At 47.1% G+C, this 24,433-nt stretch overlaps 1 protein-coding gene across 2 annotated transcripts in view; it reads left to right on the top strand.

Moving 5' to 3' along the window:
• The first annotated feature begins 3,954 nt into the window (after positions 1 to 3,954).
• The window catches only part of LOC310955084 (disheveled-associated activator of morphogenesis 1-like), a 33,860-nt gene continuing 13,381 nt past the window's right edge, over positions 3,955 to 24,433 (top strand). For both annotated transcript variants that reach the window (XR_014593433.1, XM_083924818.1), the window contains exons 1-13: positions 3,955 to 4,464; positions 13,012 to 13,225; positions 14,240 to 14,329; positions 16,391 to 16,462; positions 17,404 to 17,498; positions 17,600 to 17,819; positions 19,347 to 19,460; positions 19,575 to 19,685; positions 20,637 to 20,740; positions 20,883 to 20,949; positions 22,120 to 22,237; positions 23,751 to 23,889; positions 24,198 to 24,256. Coding sequence is in view for 1 of the 2 variants with exons in the window: in XM_083924818.1 (XP_083780944.1) it covers positions 13,040 to 13,225; positions 14,240 to 14,329; positions 16,391 to 16,462; positions 17,404 to 17,498; positions 17,600 to 17,819; positions 19,347 to 19,460; positions 19,575 to 19,685; positions 20,637 to 20,740; positions 20,883 to 20,949; positions 22,120 to 22,237; positions 23,751 to 23,889; positions 24,198 to 24,256 (1,375 nt within the window). In the remaining variant the exon portion in view is untranslated. The remainder of the gene's footprint in view (positions 4,465 to 13,011; positions 13,226 to 14,239; positions 14,330 to 16,390; positions 16,463 to 17,403; positions 17,499 to 17,599; positions 17,820 to 19,346; positions 19,461 to 19,574; positions 19,686 to 20,636; positions 20,741 to 20,882; positions 20,950 to 22,119; positions 22,238 to 23,750; positions 23,890 to 24,197; positions 24,257 to 24,433) is intronic.

Here is a 24,433-nt window from a genome sequence, read left to right as displayed (position 1 = left end):
GGACACTTTAGCACGTGTTTTGGCTCCTAGAGGACACTTTAGCACACGTTTTGGCCCCCATGAGGACACTTTAGCACACGTTTTGGCTCCTAGAGGACACTTTAGCACGTGTTTGGGCTCCTAGAGGACACTTTAGCACATGTTTGGCTCCTAGAGGACACTTGAGCACGTGTTTGGGCTCCTAGAGGGCACTTTAGCACACATTTTGGCCCCCATGAGGACACTTTAGCACACGTTTTGGCTCCTAGAGGACACTTTAGCACGTGTTTGGGCTCCTAGAGGGCACTTTAGCACACATTTTGGCCCCCATGAGGATACTTTAGCACACATGTTTGGCTCCTAGAGGACACTTTAGCACACATTTTGGCCCCCATGAAGACACTTTAGCACACGTTTTGGCTCCTAGAGGACACTTTAGCACATGTTTGGCTCCTAGAGGACACTTTAGCACGTGTTTGGCTCTTAGAGGACACTTTAGCACGTGTTTGGGCTCCTAGAGGGCACTTTAGCACATGTTTTGGCTCCTAGAGGACACTTTAGCACACGTTTGGCTCCTAGAGGACACTTTAGCACACATTTTGGCCCCCATGAGGATACTTTAGCACACATGTTTGGCTCCTAGAGGACACTTTAGCACACGTTTTGGCTCCTAGAGGACACTTTAGCACGTGTTTGGGCTCCTAGAGGACACTTTAGCACAGAATTGGGCTCACCAGGTCTGACGGCCTCCTCCACCGTGTTTGTTTTGGTATCATTTCATTTCCTTCTTTACACCACACAACATTCCTCTCATGCATCACAGACACTGTCATGGTTCACGGGTTTCACTTTGTCTCTGGTTTATTTTCTGCTCAGGGGGAAACAGCCACGGTAGAGTCGCCACAGAGAAGTGGTGTTTCCGTTCTCACTCAAATAAATCTGTGATGTCGTTTATGTAAGTTTCACTCTCACATGAGACGGGACATCAACGTGGGTCCATGTTGACTGTTTGGTGTATCTGACCCAACCATCCACCCCAAAGTTTAGGTGTAGTTCGTTTCAGGGGCCACAGGTGCCACCTCAGATCTGATCCTGGAGAAGTTCATGAACACACGGCCGGGACGAACTCTGCCCAGTCAGTGATGCTAACCTGCTGATATAGGACCAGTTTGTTCCAAAGTGGAGGCTGCACTCGTGCTAGAACACTTCCTTACAAGTCCCGACAAAACTTGTGCTAAAGTGTCCTCTAGGAGCATAAACGTGTGCTTTAAGTGTCCTCTAGGAGCATAAACGTGTGCTAAAGTGTCCTCTAGGAGCCAAACATGTGCTAAAGTGTCCTCTAGGAGCATAAACATGTGCTTAAGTGTCCTCTAGGAGCATAAACGTGTGTTAAAGTGTCCTCTAGGAGCATAAACGTGTGTTAAAGTGTCCTCTAGGAGCATAAACATGTGCTTAAGTGTCCTCTAGGAGCATAAACGTGTGTTAAAGTGCCCTCTAGGAGCATAAACGTGTGTTAAAGTGTCCTCTAGGAGCATAAACATGTGTTAAAGTGTCCTCTAGGAGCATAAACATGTGTTAAAGTGTCCTCTAGGAGCATAAACGTGTGCTTAAGTGTCCTCTAGGAGCATAAACGTGTGTTAAAGTGTCCTCTAGGAGCATAAACATGTGCTTAAGTGTCCTCTAGGAGCATAAACGTGTGTTAAAGTGTCCTCTAGGAGCATAAACGTGTGCTTAAGTGTCCTCTAGGAGCATAAACTTGTGTTAAAGTGTCCTCTAGGAGCATAAACGTGTGCTAAAGTGTCCTCTAGGAGCATAAACATGTGTTAAAGTGTCCTCTAGAAGCATAAACGTGTGTTAAAGTGTCCTCTAGGAGCATAAACGTGTGCTAAAGTGTCCTCTAGAAGCATAAACGTGTGTTAAAGTGTCCTCTAGGAGCATAAACATGTGTTAAAGTGTCCTCTAGGAGCATAAACGTGTGCTAAAGTGTCCTCTAGGAGCATAAACATGTGTTAAAGTGTCCTCTAGGAGCATAAATGTGTGTTAAAGTGTCCTCATGCACGCCAGTCTCTGTGTGTGTGTGTGTGTGTGTGTGTGCTATGGAAAAAACACGTCTGTGTCATAAATCCCACTTTTTTTAGCTCAAATTGTGCAGAATATATTTTAAAAACTTAATTAGAATCATAAACAGGACGAGGGCAGCGACACAAAGTGTGTTTTGATGTTTTCTAACATTTTATTTTTAATTTTAAATGAAAACAAAAGTCCGAGAACAGATTTCATCACAACACAACACTTAAAAAAGTCAAAAATCATCGTTAAATTGAACTTTAATGTTTAAATGAAGCCGTTTTTATCTCACAAACATTAAAAACAATCATGTTGAAGTGTTTGTAATGAACTTTGTGGTCAGTTGAAAGTGTGTTTAACACATATGAGACTTTTTTAAATTGGTAAAAACCATCAGGAATAATCCGGGGCAGCTATAATCCAGAGGCCCTCTGCTTCCTGCCTGGTCCTCCTGGTGACAGGAGAAGAGTTCCCCTGTGGTAAGTTTCCAATAATCCTCGTTTTCACCAACGTGCACGCGTCACAACCGCAGAGTTTCATCTCTAAGTGACTGAAAGTCGACGTTTAAGTCCAGTTTTCTGCAGTTTCAGCATTTATTTCATTAGTTTTACAGATGAAAAACAAGATGGCGCCCGTGTGATTTAAGCAGAAATGGGCTTTTTTTGTCAACACCATGAAAATCTGTGCGATGGTGTCGACAAATGTCATTTAAGAGTCTCTTTGAATCATTTTAATGTGGTTTATTTATGAGTTCTGATGCATTTGAGTGGTTATGGCTGTTTCTTGTGTCACATTGAAACCTAGCTGTGATCTACAGTCGTGCACTTGAGCGTGTGCACGCTTCATAAAGAGCTGAGTGCAGAAGGAGGACGAGGAGCGAAGGACAGTAACAGCTTCAGTCTGGTTCAGTCTGAGCCTGGTCCTGGTCCTGGTCCAGTCCCATCCTGGTCCTGGTCCAGTCCCAGCCTGGTCCTGGTCATGGTCATGGTCCTGGTCCTGGTCCAGTCCCAGCCTGGTCCAGCCCCAGCCTGGTCCTGGTCCTGGTCAGATGCGTACATGAACTGATGAAGCCTCTTGGATGAGAGGTGAAACGTCTTCCTGACAAACAACCAAGTCCAGTTGCTTTGAGGAAGATGATTATATATATTATATTATTCCTTTACCTCCGCATCACACCAACGTGAACCTTTCACCGCCATTGTTTGAAATGTCCGCGCATGGTCCCTCCTTCTTTTTTCTACGTCCCAACAGGCGCACAGGAAATGACCTCAGAACCGCCGTAGGCCTCGTGCTCGTACACGTGCGCACGCTCGTGCTCGTACACGTGCTAACGTGCTTTACTAAAGCCCACCTCTCCCAAACGGGTCGTGGACGGCAAGTGTGCCGCTCCTAGACGCGGTACGGTTGCACTCACACTGGTCAAAGGAACCAGACTTTAGCCGTGGAACCTGTTTGAGCCCGGTACGGAGGCACAGTGGGAGTGCGCCCATCTTAAATGCTTAAAAATCTTTCTGTTAGATCTCAAATTTAAAGACAAATGTCGTCATTTCACTTAATAATAAATGTTCTAATTTCTTTAAATGAAATCATAAAAAGATCAAATACCTAAGACTGTAATCTGTGTCTGAACAATCTCCTCATTATCAGCTGTAACACACACACACACACACACACACACACACACACACACACACACACACACACACACACACACACACACACACACACACACACACACACACTGGGTGAAGCCTGGGCGTGGCTGACTGTCTCCAGCAGGAATGCAGTCGTGTGTGTTTCAACCTCGTCACACTTTACACTCTCACCCAGGCTGATCCGTCAGTTTCTCTCTACATTCTGACACACACACACACACACACACACACACACACACACACACACACACACACACACACACACACACACACACACACACACACACACACACACACAGTTGTCCTGTCAAACCTGGAGGAAGCTCTCTCTGAATCAGCTCGTGGTTTCTTCTTCTCCTGTGGATTTTCTTCTTTTACCCACTTTTGTTTGAACTCAACGAGCTTCTTGCGGATACGACCGCGGACTCTGTTTGAGCACTTTGCGTTAAGCTCCACTGAACCTGCCGCAGACCTACTTTTCCCCTGTTTACTCAAGTTGAATCTGTGTCTTTGGAGTGGAAGCTTCATTTCCCAGCATCCCTTCCTGACTGTTACTCCTTCATCATCTCCCCTCTGTGTGTTTCTGTGGACTGCATGAACCATGTCATGTCGTCTTCATCGATCAGCAGCTGCTGTGACGTGGGAATGACAGTGAAGTGTGAGCCGCAGCGACAGCAGAGTGACTGATCTCTGTCCACCTGACGCCCGACTGCTGGAGCCCAACATGACGTCTGGCTGCGTCGCATAGAAGTGCATCACAAAGGTAAGAAAGTCTCGTTTTAGAGGATGAGGAGGAGTTCGTGCAGGAGGTCCACAGGGTTTTTTTGATTTGATTTGATTCAGCACGTGTTGAAGGTTAAAGTTCAGACTTTAAGTTAAAAAAAAGAACATGCAAAGAAAAGTTAGAAAACCCACAAGAGGCTCAGCTGCAGGGTTCCCCACAATCACTCCACAATATCCATCAAGATGGAAGAATATACGGTAAATATGTACACGTTTTGGCTCCTAGAGGACACTTTAGCACACGTTTAGTCTCCTAGAGGACACTTTAACACATGGTTTGGCTCCTAGAGGACACTTTAACACACGTTTAGGCTCCTAGAGGACACTTTAGCACACGTTTAGGCTCCTAGAGGACACTTTAACACACGTTTTGGCTCCTAGAGGACACTTTAACACACGTTTATGCTCCTAGAGGACACTTTAGCACACGTTTTGGCTCCTAGAGGACACTTTAACACACGTTTTGGCTCCTAGAGGGCACTTTAACACACGTTTTGGCTCCTAGAGGACACTTTAGCACATGTTTTGGCTCCTAGAGGACACTTTAGCACATGTTTAGGCTCCTAGAGGACACTTCAACACGTTTTTTGGCTCCTAGAGGACACTTTAGCACGCATTTTGGGTCCTAGAGGACACTTTAACACACGTTTATGCTCCTAGAGGACACTTTAGCACACGTTTATGCTCCTAGAGGACACTTTAGCTCACGTTTAGTCTCCTAGAGGACACTTTAGCACATGTTTTGGCTCCTAGAGGACACTTTAGCACACATTTAGGCTCCTAGAGGACACTTTAGCACATGTTTATGCTCCTAGAGGACACTTTAACACACGTTTTGGCTCTTCTGAGAAAGTTTCTACAGGTGACGGGGAAACAACCTCTGTGTGACGCTGAGCTGCTGTTCTCAGGGGATAATCGTGAAATCGATTGTTGGATCTAAAAAAAATGACGAAAGAACTGAGGTGGTGTTTGGTTGAGAGAGCCGTGGACGAATTCAGCAACTCTAAGACGGTTGATTTGATAAATGTTAAGAAAACCAAATCTGCATCAGGTTGCAATTCCCCAAAACACTCAGGGTGAGAATCAAGAGCGCGTTGCAGTTTCGCCAACGGGTTGATGTGGCTGAGACCGTGTGTCTTAACCCGACTCCTCCAGATGGATCCTCCTGGTCTCAGCAGATCCATCTGAACTCTGGTTTAAAGATCTTTATAAAGGGGTGAAAATCCTGGTTTCTGATTGGATAAACCATCTGTCTGTCACCAACATACGGGCCAAACCAACCAATCAGATGAGTGAAGCGTGTGACGTGCTAACAGCGTGGAGGCAAAGCTCAGAAAGGAAACAACATGTGGGTAAAGGAGATTTTCCCTTTGTGTTTAACGTGAATTTACGGATCAAAGGCCCAATTTCAGGAGCCCGGTCCATATTCAACAGAAGGATCCAGCGAACAAAGAGTTAGTGAGCGGCTCGCTCCATAGCTGCTCATCTCATCCGTGGAAGCCTCCATGTTGTTTACACTCAACAGTCTCTTCTGTTTCACTTCAATCCACCAAAGAAACCAGGAGCTAAAACATGTGTTAAAGTGTCCTCCAGGAGCCAAAACATGTGCTAAAGTGTCCTCTAGGAGCCAAAACGTGTGTTAAAGTGTCCTCTAGGAGCATAAACGTGTGCTAAAGTGTCCTCTAGGAGCCTAAACATGTGCTAAAGTGTCCTCTAGGAGCTAAAACGTGTGTTAAAGTGTCCTCTAGGAGCATAAACGTGTGTTAAAGTGTCCTCTAGGAGCTAAAACGTGTGTTAAAGTGTCCTCTAGGAGCATAAACGTGTGCTAAAGTGTCCTCTAGGAGCATAAACGTGTGTTAAAGTGTCCTCTAGGAGCATAAACGTGTGCTAAAGTGTCCTCTAGGAGCATAAACGTGTGCTAAAGTGTCCTCTAGGAGCATAAACGTGTGTTAAAGTGTCCTCTAGGAGCATAAATGTGTGCTAAAGTGTCCTCTAGGAGCATAAACGTGTGTTAAAGTGTCCTCTAGGAGCCAAAACGTGTGCTAAAGTGTCCTCTAGGAGCCTAAACATGTGCTAAAGTGCGGCTCGTTAGGAGACAGAAACCAACACATCAACACTGTGGGAACGAACGAGCTCTGGTGAACGTTTCTGATCGAATTGTCCTTGAGTGAGACGGTGAATCCCCCCCCCCCGCGCTCCTGGTCTGCTGTTTGTGACGCTGACCTTTGACTTTGACTTCCGTGTGGAAGCGTGGAAAGAGAAAACACGCTTCTCCCCCCGACACACACACACACACACACACACACAGCAGTCGATGAAGTATTGATTCAACCCTGCAAACTCTGAGCTGACTGCTTCATCTGAACATCAGGATGAATTATAACCCTTTCATCAATCTATACGCCACATAACCACACACACACACACACACACACACACACACACACACACACACACACACACACACACACACACACACACACACACACACACACACACACACACACACAGAGAGAGCGCTGGTCGTCATTAGAGTCCTGCAGCACCCATTGATGTTCTCACACGAGCGCCCTGACTGTTTGTTCCCGGGGGATCGATCTTGTGTGGGAATTTCAGCCACTGACGAACATTTCTACTGTAGTGACGTCCAGCGGTGGAATGGGGTGTAATTACGTAAATTCACACATGTACATACATTCGCACTTGAGTACAAAGTAGAGAAACCATCGCTAACCAGAGGAGGTGGTCTGAGACTCTACTTATCTCCAATTTACAATGCTGCCCTTTCATCCCTTCATTCAACAATCTAACCTCAAAGAACAACTGTTCACAAACGTCCTCCTGTGACTCCAACGACTGTCGTTCAGACTCAATAGAGCACTAACCAAGTCCAGACCTACTTCCACCAACCACTGGACCAGGACCAGGACCAGGACCAGCACTAACCAAGTCCAGACCTACTTCCACCAACGACTGCCGCTCTAATGACGGTCGTTGGCACTTGGAGCACAAAGGGTTCCAGTGACATCATCGGCCTGTGAGAGGTTAAATACCTGGATCTCCACACCAGTTAGTTGGACCAGTCCCAGCCTGGTCCTGGTCCTGGTCCAGTCCCAGCCTGGTCCTGGTCCTGGTCCAGTCCCAGCCTGGTCCTGGTCCTGGTCCTGGTCTTGGTCCTGGTCCTGGTCGTGGTCAGATGCGTACATGAACTGATGAAGCCTCTTGGATGAGAGGTGAAACGTCTTTCTGACAAAGAACCAAGTCCAGTTGCTTTGGACTGAAGCTGCTTTGAGGAGAACGACGACCTGGACACACGAGAACGTTCACGGGCACATTTTAAAGGAGTATTTACGTTGACGCCACTTTATAAACTATAAAGCTTTTTCTGAGCTTTAAACCGCGGCTCATGATCCTAATCAGAGGTTCCCCCGCTGTCATGAAACCAAAGTTACAAATGGTGAGTTTCCATTTGGCTCGAATCCCCGGAATGAGGCGGTTCGATCTTGCTGAAACCTGAAACGCCCCTAATTTGCACGTGAGCCTCTGGAGCGTGCGTGTGTTTCCCTGTGGGAGAGCAGGGGCGTGTTTCTCCCTTGGGAGAAGCCGGCTGCTGATTGGACGGAGCTCTCAGCAGGATGTGACGTGTGGTCGAACAGACGCCACAACAACATGGAGAAGTAGAGGAGACGCTTTTATCCAGAGGAGAAGAAGAACAGAGAACGCAGAACAGGGAATGATCTGTGCACGAGCATCTGTGCACGAGCATCTGTGCACGAGCATCTGTGCACCAGCATCTGTGCACGAGCATCTGTGCACGAGCATCTGTGCACGAGCACCTGTGCACGAGCATCTGTGCACGAGCATCTGTGCACGAGCATCTGTGCACGGGCTTGTTAAATGAGTGCTGCAGCAGCCGGGTGGGATTCTGACCTGCGGCCCAGAGTCTTTAAGGTGGACTGTTTTCTTTCCTGTTACTTGTACATAAGCTGACGTTGTGGATCACACGTCCGCCTTAAATCAAACTGACACTATTGATCAGCTGATCACCGTAGATCCAAACCCGTGCAGAGTGATCCGTCACCTCCAGAGTCTCTAAATCCCTCTGGGACCAGAAACACGGGGAGTGAACGGCCCTTTGAGGGGGCGGGGCCTGACACTTTACGAGCGGCCACATTTGACCCTGATGGAAACACGCCTGTACTTAAGATCACGGGACGACAGGTGCGCCCACGTAAAGGGATGGTTCAGATTTCTGGTTGTATGAGGTTCTTCTCTATAGTATCTACCGGAGCGCACCTGATGCACGTGCACGTGTGCTGCATCGTGGCTCATTCAGGTCATCTATGCATCAGTAAAAGATCCCGTTCCCGGGCCCTACGGCGTCACGTGACAGACACAGAAGTTGTAATCCCAGCGTTTGACCACTGTGTCGAATTGGCTTCAACGCCTGGGACGCTTCCTACGGGGCCAGGCGTGGAAGCATCCACACAGTATCAATAAACAGTGTGACACTCAACAGTCATGTCACACTACCACGCTGCCGCTCCCTAACCTCAATCAGCCCAGTGTGACTTTATCACTGCATCGCAGCCAACTCTGACTTCCTGACAGGAAGGCCAGGCATTAATCAGCATTCCTTGTATAAACCAGATTGTCGAGAGTGGAGAGCGGCGCCACAGGTGCACGAAGCCGCCCCGATATCTCCAGACTTCATCTCAGGAATGACGGCTGATGGTCAAGAAGATTTTGTGTTACTGAGTTGAAGGCGTAAGATAATGTGTTCTGGTTTTTTACACGGTCCAGGCAGCGAGTGACTGTGCTTCTTATATTTAACCATTAAATCAGTTTTGTTTGCAAAGGTTTTTGCTCTTAAACGTCCGAACATTTTACTTTCTGCCTGTAAACTCAGATATCTGCCTTAAAGTTGTACCCCTTAAGAATTGCGATACGTTGTTTCTAGCGGCCCCTGTGGCGGTAAGATGTAACTGCAGGTGAGTCTGTTCTTTTAGAGCCTCCATCTTGTCACGTTCACGCCATAGACGATAAAAAATGAACGTAGCGTCTCCGTCTGGTCCGTTCTCTCAACTTGATCCAGTCGTCCTCGCCTACAGGAGTCTCCATCTTGTCAGACTTTGACAAGATTTGCCTCATTTCCTCTGACCATAAAAGGGCATGTATGTGACGTTGGGGGGAGGGGTGTACGTCCATCTGGCTGACGTTTACCTCCGAGGAGAAGTGAGGGCAAGAGGCTAGCTGTCACTCAAGAGGCCACGCCCCTAATTATTCATAAACTTTAACCTCCAATAAAATAAAAACTAGCCCCTCCCCCTCAGTGTTGCCATGGAGATCTGAGCTAAACACACAGACTAGAATGTTCTTTTGTCCTTAAACAGGTTTAATGATGCTGTGTAAACGGCCTGTTTAACATGGGGCTCAATGAGAAACTGCTCTGTTATGAAACCTGCCCCTAGTGGACACTCAGAGAACTGACGCTGACGGAGCTTCCTGATTGGATCAAACAGGAAGTCGCTGTAGTGGGGGGGTTAATGAAAATGGCAACGTAGCACGTGTAATACGTTGTGTCTAAAGTGTCACAAACCATGTCTTCGTACCATCCGAACCTGCTTTCTGTGAGGAGCTGCTGTTTTCTGTGTTTCCAACAAACCAAAGTGTTGTTTCCTCAAATCAGGGATCGAACCCAGGGCAGTGATGAAGCGCTCTGAGCCACACCTAATGACTCAGCTGTGTGAACAAGACCTGTTCCAGTTGTGGCTTGTAAATCACACCCAGATGAATGAATGAACGTGTGTGTGTGTCTAGTTGTGTGAGTCTGTGACTGTATTTAATCATGTCTGTGGTGATGGATGGGACACGAATGTCTCAGAGACGTTTGTGGGTGTGGAAACAAATGTTTGCTCCTTTTATGTACTGATGTTTAAGTGTGCATGATGTCACTGTGAGTATAGCACATGCTCCACGTTCTGTAGTTGGAGCCGTGGTCGTTTCCATATTTCCCGTGTTTCCCGTGTTTCCCTCGATCACAGAGGTTTCACTGCGGTGCGTCTGTCTCCACTGAGCCTCTCTCTTCCTCCTGTAATGAGGAGTTCACCCTCGTCCGGTGTCGCGTCCGTCGCTCGTCAGCAGCTCGGTCTCTGTGTTGGGGAGAGGGAGCCCTGGAGTTACCCAGAGTGCAGCAGGAGAGCCCTGTTAGAGGACATGCTAGTTGAGATTTGGAGGAATAAATCTCTGTATAATAAGCAAAACATGTGCTAAAGTGTCCTCTAGGAGCCTTATCGTGTGCTAAAAGTAACCTCTTGGAGCTAAAACGTGTGCTAAAGTGTCCTCTAGGAACCAACATGGGCTAAAGTGTCCTCTAGGAGCAAAAACATGTGCTAAAAGTACCCTCTAGGAGCTAAAACATGTGCTAATGTGTCCTCTAGGAGCTAAAACATGTGCTAATGTGTCCTCTAGGAGCCTTAACGTGTGCTAAAAGTACCCTCTAGGAGCTAAAACGTGTGCTAAAGTGTCCTCTAGGAACCAACATGGGCTAAAGTGTCCTCTAGGAGCAAAAACATGTGCTAAAAGTACCCTCTAGGAGCTAAAACATGTGCTAATGTGTCCTTTAGGAGCTAAAACATGTGCTAATGTGTCCTCTAGGAGCCTTAACATGTGCTAAAAGTACCCTCTAGGAGCATAAACGTGTGCTAAAGTGCCCTCTAGGAGCCTTAACGTGTGCTAAAGTGCCCTCTAGGAGCCAAAACATGTGCTAAGGTACCCTCTAGGAGCCAAAACATGTGCTAAAGTGCCCTCTAGGAGCCTTAAGCTGTGCTAAAGTGCCCTCTAGGAGCCTTAACGTGTGCTAAAAGTACCCTCTAGGAGCCAAAACGTGTGTTAAAGTGCCCTCTAGGAGCATAAACGTGTGCTAAAGTGCCCTCTAGGAGCATAAACGTGTGCTAAAGTGTCCTATAGGAGCCAAAACGTGTGCTAAAGTGTCCTCTAGGAGCATAAACGTGTGCTAAAAGTACCCTCTAGGAGCCAAAACGTGTGCTAAAGTGCCCTCTAGGAGCCTCAACGTGTGCTAAAGTGTCCTCTAGGAGCCACCCCACAAAACACATTTCTGCATAATCTGTGTACATCAATAAGTGGTTTTCCAAAGTTTCCTGCTTTTCATTTTTAAAAAGCAACACTCTCCCAGCCACACGTACGGTGCAGTGAAACCGGTTGTGCTTGCTGTGATCTTCTTCCTGGCTCATTAAGAAATGCTCCCTAACATCAAACCTCCCTGACAGAGAGGATCCACGTCTCCCCCTGCAGGTTTAATGCCACACAATACACTTTTATGTCCAGTTGTGTGCAACACTTTGTGGAAGAGTTGCACTACTAATCCTAATCCCTCTCCTTCACACAGTGCCACAACAGTTAATCTGTTCAGATCAATACAAACTCAAGCACCTTGTATGTGTTCTCTAGGAGCCAAAACATGTGCTAAAGTGTCCTCTAGGAGCATAAACGTGTGTTAAAGTGTTCTCTAGGAGCCAAAACATGTGCTAAAGTGTCCTCTAGGAGCCAAAACGTCGGCTAAAGTGTCCTCTAGGAGCCAAAACATGTGCTAAAGTGTCCTCTAGGAGCCAAAACATGTGCTAAAGTGTCCTCTAGGAGCATTAACGTGTGTTAAAGTGTCCTCTAGGAGCCAAAACGTGTGCTAAAGTGTCCTCTAGGAGCCAAAACGTGTGCTAAAGTATCCTCTAGGAGCCATAACATGTGCTAAAGTGTCCTCTAGCAGCCATAACATGTGCTAAAGTGTCCTCTAGGAGCCAAAACATGTGCTAAAGTGTCCTCTAGGAGCATAAACGTATGTGAAAGTATCCTCTAGGAGCCAAAACGTGTGCTAAAGTGTCCTCTAGGAGCCAAAACGTGTGTTAAAGTGTCCTCTAGGAGCCAAAACATGTGCTTAAGTGTCCTCTAGGAGCATAAACGTGTGCTTAAGTGTCCTCTAGGAGCATAAACGTGTGCTAAAGTGCCCTCTAGGAGCATAAACGTGTGTTAAAGTGTCCTCTAGGAGCCAAAACGTGTGCTAAAGTGTCCTCTAGGAGCCAAACGTGTGCTAAAGTGTCCTCTAGGAGCATAAACGTGTGCTAAAGTGTCCTCTAGGAGCCTAAATGTGTGCTAAAGTATCCTCTAGGAGCCTAAACGTGTGTTAAAGTGTCCTCTAGGAGCATAAACGTGTGCTAAAGTGTCCTCTAGGAGCCAAACGTGTGCTAAAGTGTCCTCTAGGAGCATAAACGTGTGTTAAAGTGTCCTCTAGGAGCCAACTAAGTTACAGTACAACTAAATAAAGTGATGCACACACGGATAGAACTGACTTTTTCACTTTGATGGAATCTAAAGGAAACTGTTTTTATGACATTATAATGTTTTATGTTTGGTTTATTGACTTTTTTGCAGCTTAACACTTAAAACACTTAAAACACTTAAAACTGTTGCGAACACATCCGATTAATACTTTTCCTCTTTCCTCTTCTTTCAGAACTTCTGGTGACGTCCCCGCCGTGACCATGGCGTCCCGGTTAAAACAGCCCCAGGGTCGCAGCCTCTCCTCTCTATTCTCCTGCTGCTTCAGAGGAAGCGACCAACCGGAGATCTCCTACTGCCACGAGAACGTCAGCACCGTGGCCGCGCTGGAGCCCGCCCTGCCCATGCCCCCCGCCCAGGAGCTGGACGCCATGTTCAGTGAGCTGGTGGTGAGTTCAAGTCCACACTGACAAAAAGTGGAGTCCATAAGTGACTCAGCTGGGAACCGTAGGGTCGCCAGTTCGTGTCCCTGTGTGGACCATGAATGGATCGTGGACTGGTGGGTGGAGAGGTGCCAGTTCATCTCCTGGGCACTGCTTTGGTGCTGTTGAGCAAAGCACCGAACCCCCAAATGCTTGCAACGCCGATTCATTGGCAGCCCCCTCGCTCTGACATCTCTCCATTGTGTGTGTGTGTGTGTGTGTGTGTGTGTGTGTGTGTGTGTGTGTGTGTGTGTGTGTGTGTGTGTGTGTGTGTGTGTGTGTGTGTGTGTGTGTGTGTGTGTGTGTGTGTGTGTGTGTGTGTGTGTGTGTGTGTGTGTGTGTGTGTGTGTGTGTGTGTGTGTGTGTGTGTGTGTGTGTGTGTGTGTGTACTGACTAACGCACACCTGTTTTTGCACTGCAGTGTTTCTGATGCGTTGTTGGTGAGAAAAATACATTTTTATTGATAATTTATATCCCGCAATGCATCATGGGAGTTTCCAGTTCCCTTGTATCTCGGTACCAGAAGGTCGTAGAGAGGTGGAAGTTGATTTCTTGAATATGTTTTCATGTGCGGGCTCCCACGGCGTCGACCCCTGAGTGTGTTCGACCTTCAGTTCCTGTCATTACGTCACAGTTCTCACAAATATGAGAACGAAAAGTTACATTTACTAGAAATTACTATAATTTTCCAGTCAAAAGTTAGTGAGTATTTTAAAGTTAATGTGCTGTAGCTATAAATCCTTTAAATCAAATTTGTAAACGTAGAATAATATGTACTCTGTCCTATTCAGTGAATTTAATACATGAATAAAATGTGTAAATATTCAAATGTTTACTGAAGAAATTCTAGTTCACACTGAAATTTAAGATTAAGAGATTAATTAAATATATTTTACTAAACTAAAAGCACATTTTTTCAGCGCAGAGTCACGTTCCTGGTCTCTTTTACGCCGTGTTCATCATTTCTCTCCTCTATCCAAGGATGAACTGGACCTTACGGACGATAACAGGGCGGCCATGTTTTCTTTACCAGCGGAGAAGAAGTGGCAGCTCTACTGTAGCAAGAAAATGGTAAGAACCTGAGGTGTGACGGTGTAAAGCCCATCTGCGTTGGTGGTTTAGTTTGGCAGCTGCTTTTCTTGGGTAAGAGTTGTTCCCACTAAAGTCCCCGACACATGATCCGCGGTAAAAACGCGTTCCACCGGATGCTCCATTCATTTCCTATGGAGGAGGCGTTAGCGCACAATGTAGCGCCACGCACCGCTCAGATTTCCTCTCTGCCGCTGCGCTCAAAGTTCAGATCAGTTGAACTTTGACCTTTTTGTGCTGGTTTTGCATCTATTTTTAGTCATTTTGCATCTTTTTGTGGTGGTTTTGCATCTATTTTTAGTCATTTTGCATCTTTTTGTGATGGTTTTGCATCTATTTTTAGTCATTTTGCATCTTTTTCTGGTGGTTTTACATCTATTTTTAGTCATTTTGCATCTTTTTGTGCGGGTTTTACATCTATTTTTAGTCATTTTGCATCTTTTTGTGCGGGTTTTACATCTATTTTTAGTCATTTTGCATCTTTTTGTGGTGGTTTTACATCTATTTTTAGTCATTTTGCATCTTTTTGTGCGGGTTTTACATCTATTTTTACTCATTTTGCATTTTTTTGTGATAGTTTTGCATCTATTTTTACTCATTTTGCATCTTTTTGTGATGGTTTTGCATCTATTTTTACTCATTTTGCATCTTTTTGTGGTGGTTTTGCATCTATTTTTACTCATTTTGCATCTTTTTGTGATTAGCTCGGGGCAGCACGGTGAAGGCATTTAAAGGTCTTTTTTAACCACTAATGCTGCTGAAAATAACAGCAAACCTCTGCAGCAGCATGAGAAGAGTCCCTACACACACAACAAAGCATCATCGGCGTAGTTAGTGAAGCCAGAGTTTATTAAAGAGTGTTTTAAAGACTTACCTACTGGCCCCTGCACCAGCTCCTCTCATAGTAAAGTCCATTCAAGAGTCCCTACACACAAAACAACGCAGCAACAACGTAGTTAGTCAGGGTCAGGGTGGTTTTGCATCTATTTTTAGTCATTTTGCATCTTTTTGTGCTGGTTTTGCATCTATTTTTAGTCATTTTGTATCTTTTTGTGGTGGTTTTGCATCTATTTTTAGTCATTTTGTATCTTTTTGTGCTGGTTTTGCATCTATTTTTAGTCATTTTGCATCTTTTTGTGCTGGTTTTGCATCTATTTTTAGTCATTTTGCATCTTTTTGTGCTGGTTTTGCATCTATTTTTAGTCATTTTGCATCTTTTTGTGGTGGTTTTGCATCTATTTTTAGTCATTTTGCATCTTTTTGTGCTGGTTTTGCATCTATTTTTAGTCATTTTGCATCTTTTTGTGCTGGTTTTGCATCTATTTTTAGTCATTTTGTATCTTTTTGTGCTGGTTTTGCATCTATTTTTAGTCATTTTGCATCTTTTTGGGATGGTTTTGCATCTATTTTTAGTCATTTTGCATCTTTTTGTGCTAGTTTTGCATCTATTTTTAGTCATTTTGCATCTTTTTGTGGTGGTTTTACATCTATTTTTAGTCATTTTGCATCTTTTTGTGCTGGTTTTGCATCTATTTTTTAGTCATTTTGCATCTTTTTGTGCTGGTTTTACATCTATTTTTAGTCATTTTGCATCTGTTTGTGCTGGTTTTGCATCTATTTTTAGTCATTTTGCATCTTTTTGTGATTAGCTCGAGGCAGCACGGTGAAGGCATTCAAAGGTCTTTTTTAACCACTAATGCTGCTGAAAATAACAGCAAACCTCTGCAGCAGCATGAGAAGAGTCCTTACATACACAACAAAGCATCATCAGCGTAGTTAGTGAAGCCAGAGTTTATTAAAAAAGACAGTTTCACTAGTTTGCTGCCGGCTTTAGCAGTCCACTGGTCCATATCGACAGGAAGCCCAAACAAGTCGATCACCGAATGCACCGGAGTTCAGTTCTATTGAACTCGGTAATCGACTTGTTTGGGCTTCCTGTCAATATGGACAAATCATTGTATTCTGTTTTGATTACCCAACGCCCCGGCTTCATGTGAGTGGGGTTGTGTAACACAGGGGTTTGTGTGTGTGTCTGTGTTTCAGGAGGCAGAGGAGAATAAAGGAGCAACCAGATGGCCGGAGTATTACATCGACCAGCTGAGGATTATGGCTGCTGTGAGTGACACTTTGAGTCATTTCATCTGATCTCGTGTGTTCTTCCCCCTCCCACCTTGGGTGTCAGAGAGGACATTGTGCAACCCCTTTGGGAACCCCTGAATATATGTAAATGAGAGGGACGAAGCTTCCTGGTGGGAAAAACTGCAGCCAACGCGGAGCCAATGTACCAATTTTAGGGTGTGTCAGTGTTAAAGTTTCAGGACTTTGAGCCTCTCATAATGTGTCTTTAGCAAAGACTGTATAGAAAATGGACGTAGTGTCTCCGCCTCATTTCCTCCGTAAGAATTGCGATACGTTGTTTCTAGCGGCCTCTGTGGAGGTAAGATGTAACTGCAGGCGAGTCTGTTCTTTTAGAGCCTCCATCTTCACATCCTCACATTCACGGCATAGACTATAAAAAAATGGACGTAGCGTCTCCGTCCAGGTCCGTTCTCTCAACTTGATCCAATCGTCCTCGCCTACAGGAGTCTCCATCTTGTCAGACTTTGACTCCGCCTCATTTCCTCTGACCAAAAAAGGGCATGTATGTGACGTTGGGGGGAGGGGCGTACGTCCATCTAGCTGAAGTTTACCTCCGAGGAGAAGTGAGGGCCAGAGGCTAGCTGTCACTCAAGAGGCCACGCCCCTAATTATTCATGAACTTTAACCTCCAATAAAATAAAAACTAGCCCCTCCCCCTCAGTGTTGTCATGGAGATCTGATCTAAACACACAGACTAGAATGTTCTTTTGTCCTTAAACAGGTTTAATGATGCTGTGTAAACGGCTGTTTAACATGGGGCTCAATGAGAAACTGCTCTGTTATGAAACCTGCCCCTAGTGGACACTCAGAGAACTGACGCTGACGGAGCTTCCTGATTGGATCAAACAGGATGGAAGCTGTGGTTAGGGGGTCGGTTGTGAGTGAGTCATTATTGAGTTGAACCCTTCTCTTCTCAGAGAAAGACTCTGATGGCCCTGGAGGAGGAGGAAGACCAGGGAAGAAGTAAAATGGTGGACGGTCTAAAGACGGCGCTGAGGACGCAGCCAATGAGGTACGGTTCCAGTTCTAACACGTTATTCAGGAGATGCAGAGTTTCCTTTCCCTCTGTGACCTATAGAATAACCTTGACGTGCCATTCTGCTCGATCTCCAGGTTTGTGACCCGATTCATTGAGTTGGACGGTCTCTCTTGCATCCTGAATTTCCTCAAGTCTATGGACTACGAGACCACCAACTCTCCGATCCACACCTCGCTGATCGGCTGCATCAAAGCTCTGATGAACAACTCTCAGGGCAGAGCTCACGTCCTGGGTCACTGCGAGAGCATCAATATCATCGCACAGAGTCTCACCACTGAAAGCATCAAAACCAAGGTGCGTTCAATGTCCCATAGAGACAAAAAGAGGATTTTAGGGATGTTTCCAAATGTATGACAAAGAGTGTGTTTGAATAATTAAAAGTAACCACCAGAGAAATAAGACACAAACGAAAAACGATCAGTGAAGTGTTCGGGCGCCGACTGGGACTTCGTGGTGCATTCAGGTGCATCTTGTAAACTCCGAGAAACTCAAACTGAAGTAGTAGAGCACCTTTCTGCACTTGTGTGGCTCTTTCTCTTTTGGGGCCGATTGACGTGTGAAATAAGTTCTTCTTATTATATTTCTCATCTCATCTCATCTTATCTTCAGCCTGTTATCCGGGGTCCGGTCGCAGGGGCAGTAGATTTAGCAGGGGACCCCAAACTTCCCTTTCCCGGGCCACATTAACCAGCTCTAACTGGGGGATCCTGAGGCGTTCCCAGGCCAGTGTGGAGATCTAATCTCTCCACCTGGTCCTGGGTCTTCCCCGAGGCCTCCTCCCAGCTGGACGTGCCTGGAACACCTCCCTAGGGAGGTACCAGGGTTCATCCTTACCAGATGATCCTGAACCACCTCAACTGGCTCCTTTCAACACAAAGGAGCAGCGGCTCTACTCCGAGTTCCTCACGGATGCTGAACTTCTCCCCCTCTCTCTAAGGGAGACTCCAGACCCCCTCCTGAGGAAACACATTTCACACGCTTGTACCCCCAACCTGGTTCTTTGGGTCCTGACCTGGACCTGGTTCTTTGGGTCCTGACCTGGTTCTTTGGGTCCTGACCCAGCTTTCAGGAGAAGAAGGATCAAGGAAATTGTCCAGAAGCACTCTCAGTTCATTGGCTACCCCATCACCCTGTTTGTGGAGAAGGAGCGCAGCAAGTAGATCAGTGACAACGAGGCAGAGGAGGAGGAAAAAGAGGAGGGTGAAGACAAGCCAAAGATCGAGGATGTGGGCTCAGACGATGAGGAGGACTCCAAAGACAAGGACAAGAAGAAGAAAAAGAAGATGAAGGGTGCTTGGGCACGGTACGGATGGACAATGCGAGTATGCCCGAAGATGACAGTGATGACAGTGACGACAGTGACGATAGTGACGACAGTGTCAGGTGCAGACTGCAGCGTATCATCACTCTGCAGAAAGGGGGACCGGCTGGAACCTCCCTTCTCTTCAGGATCTTTACTCCTGCAGGACCCTGAAGAGAGCGAGGAAAATGGCTGCTGACCCCTCTCACCCCAGACACATGTTGTTTGAACCTCTCCCCTCCGGTCTATCAGGACCAAAACGTCCCTCCACAAAGACAGTTCCTCCCCGTCTGCCCTCAGGATCTGGAACAAAGCTAAAGACTCTGCGACTCACGTATGCGTTGCACCAATGTTTGTCTGTTTCCTCGTAAGCACCGCCAAATCAAGGAAAAGTCCTTGCAATGCAAATGACTTGGCTGATTCTGATCCTGACAAACGGGGACGGGGAACGCTCAAATCCCCGGTGAATACACATTAAATGTTCTCTCCTTCTCATCTGTGGTTCTTCTTTGTCTCTCTAGGTTGCCGTGTTAGAGATCCTTGGTGCTGTCTGTTTGGTTCCAGGGGGCCATAAGAAAGTGCTCGAGGCCATGATGCACTACCAGATCTTTGCTGCGGAGAGAACGCGCTTTCAGGTCTGCTTCGGTTGTTGTTTGTGCGCTTCATTGGTTCTTCTGATAACAGATAACGAGCCTTTTACGTTACAGTTTCTTATGGTGTAACTGAAAGGGTTCCTGTTGTATGTGCAGACCCTGGTGACGGACTTGGACCGATCCACAGGCCGCTACAGGGACGAGGTCAATCTGAAGACCGCCATCATGTCCTTCATCAACGCCGTGCTCAGCCAGGGAGCCGGAGAGGTGAGCAGCCCCCCACACGGCTCCGTTTCATACTAATTTCACATCATGAGCTTTGGCATTACATCACAGATTATTAAGGACGCCCTCCCACTGTGCCTCCGTCCCGTGCCCCGTGCTTTAGGGTCCTTGTCCCCCCCTCCAGGCCCGTTTGTACTCACACTACCTGGGCCTCGGAGAATGCTTCTTGCTGCCTATACGTCATCACGCCGTAACACGTCACACGCATTGATGACGTCATGGCGATGCGTGGCTTTGTTTCCAGATCTTTCCGTAGACCTCGGAGTTTTAGTGCGTCTTGTCGACTGTTTTTGAATCTTTTCATCGACCAAATCTGCAGTAAACACTCCACCTCCGCATCACACCAACGTGAACCTTTCACCGCCATTGTTTGAAATGTCCGTGCATGGTCCGTCCTTCTTTTTTCTACGTCCCAACAGGCGCACAGGAAATGACCTCAGAACCGCCGTAGGCCTCGTGCTCGTACACGTGCGCACGCTCGTGCTCGTACACGTGCAAACGTGCTTTACTAAAGCCCACCTCTCCCAAACGGGCCGTGGACGGCAAGCGTGCCGCTCCTAGACGTGGTACGGTTGCACTCACACTGGTCAAAGGAACCAGACTTTAGCCGTGGAACGTGCTGGGGCACGATACGGAGGCACAGTGGGAGTGCGCCCTAACTTGTGCAGTGGATGATATGATTAAACAGCAGCATTTCCCAAATTGTACAGTGATTGAGCTTGAGCTTCATTTGTCATCTACAGTTGCAGTGCAGTCGTTAATTCAGGTTTATTGATTTGTTGTTGTTGAGAATAAGTGGGTGCGTGTGTGTGTGTGTGCGTGTGTGTGCGCGTGTGTGTGTGTGTGTGCATGCTTGCATGTTTGTGTGTGTGCGTGCTTGCATGTTTGTGCGTGTGCGTGTACATTTGTTTGCGTGTGTGTGTGTGCTTTCAGACCAGCCTAGAGTTCCGTATCCATTTGCGTTATGAGTTTCTGATGTTGGGAATTCAGCCGGTCATTGACAAACTGCGCTCTCATGACAACGCCACGCTGAACAGGTACGTCAGGTGCATTCCGGGGTGCCGGCGTATCAGACACCCACACTGGCTCATGGAATCAACAGATACGTCGAGGGAACATGTTTGCACTCTGTCACGCTTTGATTTGAAGGTTCACTTGTCGCACGTGTGTCGTTCCCAGACATCTGGACTTCTTTGAGATGCTGAGGAATGAAGACGAGCTGCAGATGTCCAAACAGTTCGATGCTGTGAGTCATTTCTCTTTATGTTACACCCTGTGGACCTATGGACCGGCTGGAGGGCAGCAGCCACAGTAGGGGACCCCAAACTTCCCTTTTCCGGGCCACATTAACCAGCTCTAACTGGGGGATCCTGAGGCGTTCCCAGGCCAGTGTGGAGATCTAATCTCTCCACCTGGTCCTGGGTCTTCCCCGAGGCCTCCTCCCAGCTGGACGTGCCTGGAACACCTCCCTAGGGAGGCGCCCAGGGTTCATCCAGACCAGATGATCCTGAACCACCTCAACTGGATCCTTTCAACGCAATGCGTGTCCCAGTGATCTGTTATAATCAAACACTTCTTCATGTTAAATTTGTTTAGTTTATTTATTCATTTACATCCGTGTACAGAGAACTTGGGATCATCACGGGTGTTACACTTAAAATCAAAGTATTCTTTTACACAAACATCATGGCACAATGTCACAATATTCAAGCTGCAGATCCATTCCATTTCTCCCAGCGCTCAGTACAAAAGTGAGTCTCTCCGTACGGTAACTTTCTTGCTGCTCCAATGTTGGAGCGTCTCCTAGTTCTAGCATTGCTACAGCTCACCAAGTGTCTTCATAAGCGTTTATCCTTCTGTGGGACCGTTTACGGTGTTTTCAAGATTCAAGAAGCTTCAATGTCACATTTTTAAAAGTGCAGAACCAATCCATTTCTCCCAGCGCTCAGTACAAAAGTGAGTCTCTCCGTACGGTAACTTTCTTGGGCGACCCAACGCCACTGCTCCAACGTAGGAGGGTCTAGTTCAGGGGTGTCAAAGTGATCCAGTAAAGAGTTGCTGTGGCTGCAGGTTTTCATTCAAACCAAGCAAGAACACACCTGACTTGAGTCATGCAATCACCTGAACTGTCTTCACACAGTGGATTTGTTGGATCAGGTGTGTTCTTGATTGGTTGGGATGAAAACCTGCAGCCACAGCGGGATCTGGATCAGTCTGACACCCCTGGTCTAGCTGCACCATCTCCTAGTCCTAGCTTTTCTACAGCTCGCCCAAAGCGTCTTCAATAGGCGTTTATCCTTCTGTAGGACCGTGTACGGTGTTTATATTCTGTTTGTTTTCTGTGTCAAAGACGATGTGAGGATGCAGGTCAGACGTGCACTGTGTGATAAACCCTCTGACCCGTCTTCTGCCTCAGGTTCACATCGAAACGAAAAGTGCCAGCCAGATGTTCGAGCTCATCAAGAAGAGTCTGCACCACACTGCAGCCTACCCCCACCTCCTGTCGGCTCTGCAGCACTGCCTCATGATGCCATGTGAGACACGGCCGACGCATTCATTTCCTCTTTTGGTTTCACTTTATCTTAAAGGGGTATTACACTGTTCTCATCAAGTGTTGGCCACTAAGTTATAACACTTGTGTCACCTGTCATACACGTGTCATAACAGAGCTAATTATCAGACGCAAAAAGAAGCTGTTGGGCGACAATAATGGGATCATTAAGCGTCTTTCAGCTGAGTCGTGATGACGTCATATTTCATGATACACAGTTATGTCTTCTTCACTGATAAAACCAGCACAAACTCACTTCACAGAATATTTGAGGTGAAATATTTTGAGTTTATATTTTGCACTAAAAGTGAAATAATGGAGTAAAATCATCCCAGGGGCCTTTTCCCGCTAATACACTCATCAAATAATCCATCGAGACGACGGAGAGCCACTGGTTCACAATAGAGAGCCACTGGTTCACGACGGAGAACCACTGGTTCACGACGGAGAACCACTGGTTCACGACGGAGAACCACTGGTTCACGACGGAGAACCACTGGTTCACGACGGAGAGCCACTGGTTCACGACGGAGAGCCAGTGGTTCACGACGGAGAGCCACTGGTTCACGACGGAGAACAACTGGTTCACGACGGAGAGCCACTGGTTCACGGCGGAGAGCCACTGGTTCACGACGGAGAACAACTGGTTCACGACGGAGAACCACTGGTTCACGACGGAGAGCCACTGGTTCACGACTGAGAGCCACTGGTTCACGACGGAGAACAACTGGTTCACGACGGAGAACCACTGGTTCACGACGGAGAGCCACTGGTTCACGACGGAGAACAACTGGTTCACGACGGAGAGCCACTGGTTCACGACGGAGAGCCACTGGTTCACGACGGAGAGCCACTGGTTCACGACGGAGAGCCACTGGTTCACGACTGAGAGCCACTGGTTCACAACAGAGAGCCACTGGTTCACAACAGAGAGCCACTGGTTCACAATAGAGAGCCACTGGCTCACGACGGAGAGCCACTGGTTCACGACTGAGAGCCACTGGTTCACGGCGGAGAGCCACTGGTTCACGACGGAGAGCCACTGGTTCACGACTGAGAGCCACTGGTTCACGGCGGAGAGCCACTGGTTCACGACGGAGAACCACTGGTTCACGACGGAGAGCCACTGGTTCACGACGGAGAGCCAGTGGTTCACGACGGAGAGCCAGTGGTTCACGACGGAGAGCCAGTGGTTCACAACGGAGAGCCACTGGTTCACAACGGAGTGTAAAAGACCCTGGGATGATTTTACGCCGTAATTTCCCTTTAACACATGAAGCTAAATCGTTTCTTTATGACAGGTTATGTTTTATAGCTTAATGTCAAGTTGTCATAATGACACAGACGTCTCCAACAATGTCAACGTTTCCTAAAAAGCGTCAGGATTTATCGACTGAAAACTCCTTCACGTTCATGCCGTGTCATGTCGGACTTATACACAGCCGTTCAAATGTTACGGCGGCAGCGTTGACTCCTCTCTGTCGGCCCGTCTGCAGATAAGCAGAGCAGCACCACGCTCCAGTACTGGGTGCTGCTGGACCGGATCGTTCAGCAGCTGGTTCTGCAGACGGACAAAGGGGAAAACCCTGACGTCGCTCCGCTGGAGGACTTCAATGTGAAGAACATCGTGCGCATGTAAGTGTCCAGGGTTCCTGACTTTGGGGCGTGAACACACGTTGATTTAACGTTGACACAAACATGATTTACTGTATTTGATCTGCAGCTGTGTCTCAGCTCCCTCTCTGCTGTCAGATCTGTGACTCGTGAGCGAGCAGAGCCACGTTTAAGGGTTAAAGTTGAACCCTCTGAGAGGTGCAGGTGTTATACGTTAAACTCTGTGTGTGTGTGTGCGTGTGTGTGTGTGTGTGCGTGTTTGTGCGTGTGTGTGTGTGTGTGTGTGTGTGTGGGTGTGGGTGGGTGTGTGTGTGTGCACGTGTGCGCAGGCTCGTCAAGGAGAGCGAGGTCAAACAGTGGAAAGAACAAGCGGACAAAATGAGAAAAGGTAAACATGCAAACATTTTTTATGTGCAGACGGAGTTTGGGGGGCGACAGTAGCTCAGTCCATAGGTGACTCAGCTGGGAACCGTAGGGTCGCCGGTTTGAGCCCTTGTGTGGACCATGAATGGAGCTGTTGAGCAAGGCACCGAACCCCCAACTGCTCGGGGCGCTGGTCCACTGG

Source organism: Echiichthys vipera (genome assembly GCF_963691815.1).
Source record: "Echiichthys vipera genome assembly, chromosome: 12".
Lineage (NCBI taxonomy): Eukaryota > Metazoa > Chordata > Actinopteri > Perciformes > Trachinidae > Echiichthys > Echiichthys vipera.
Note: the sequence above shows the minus strand (reverse complement) of the source record. Positions and strands in the feature narration are given on the sequence as shown.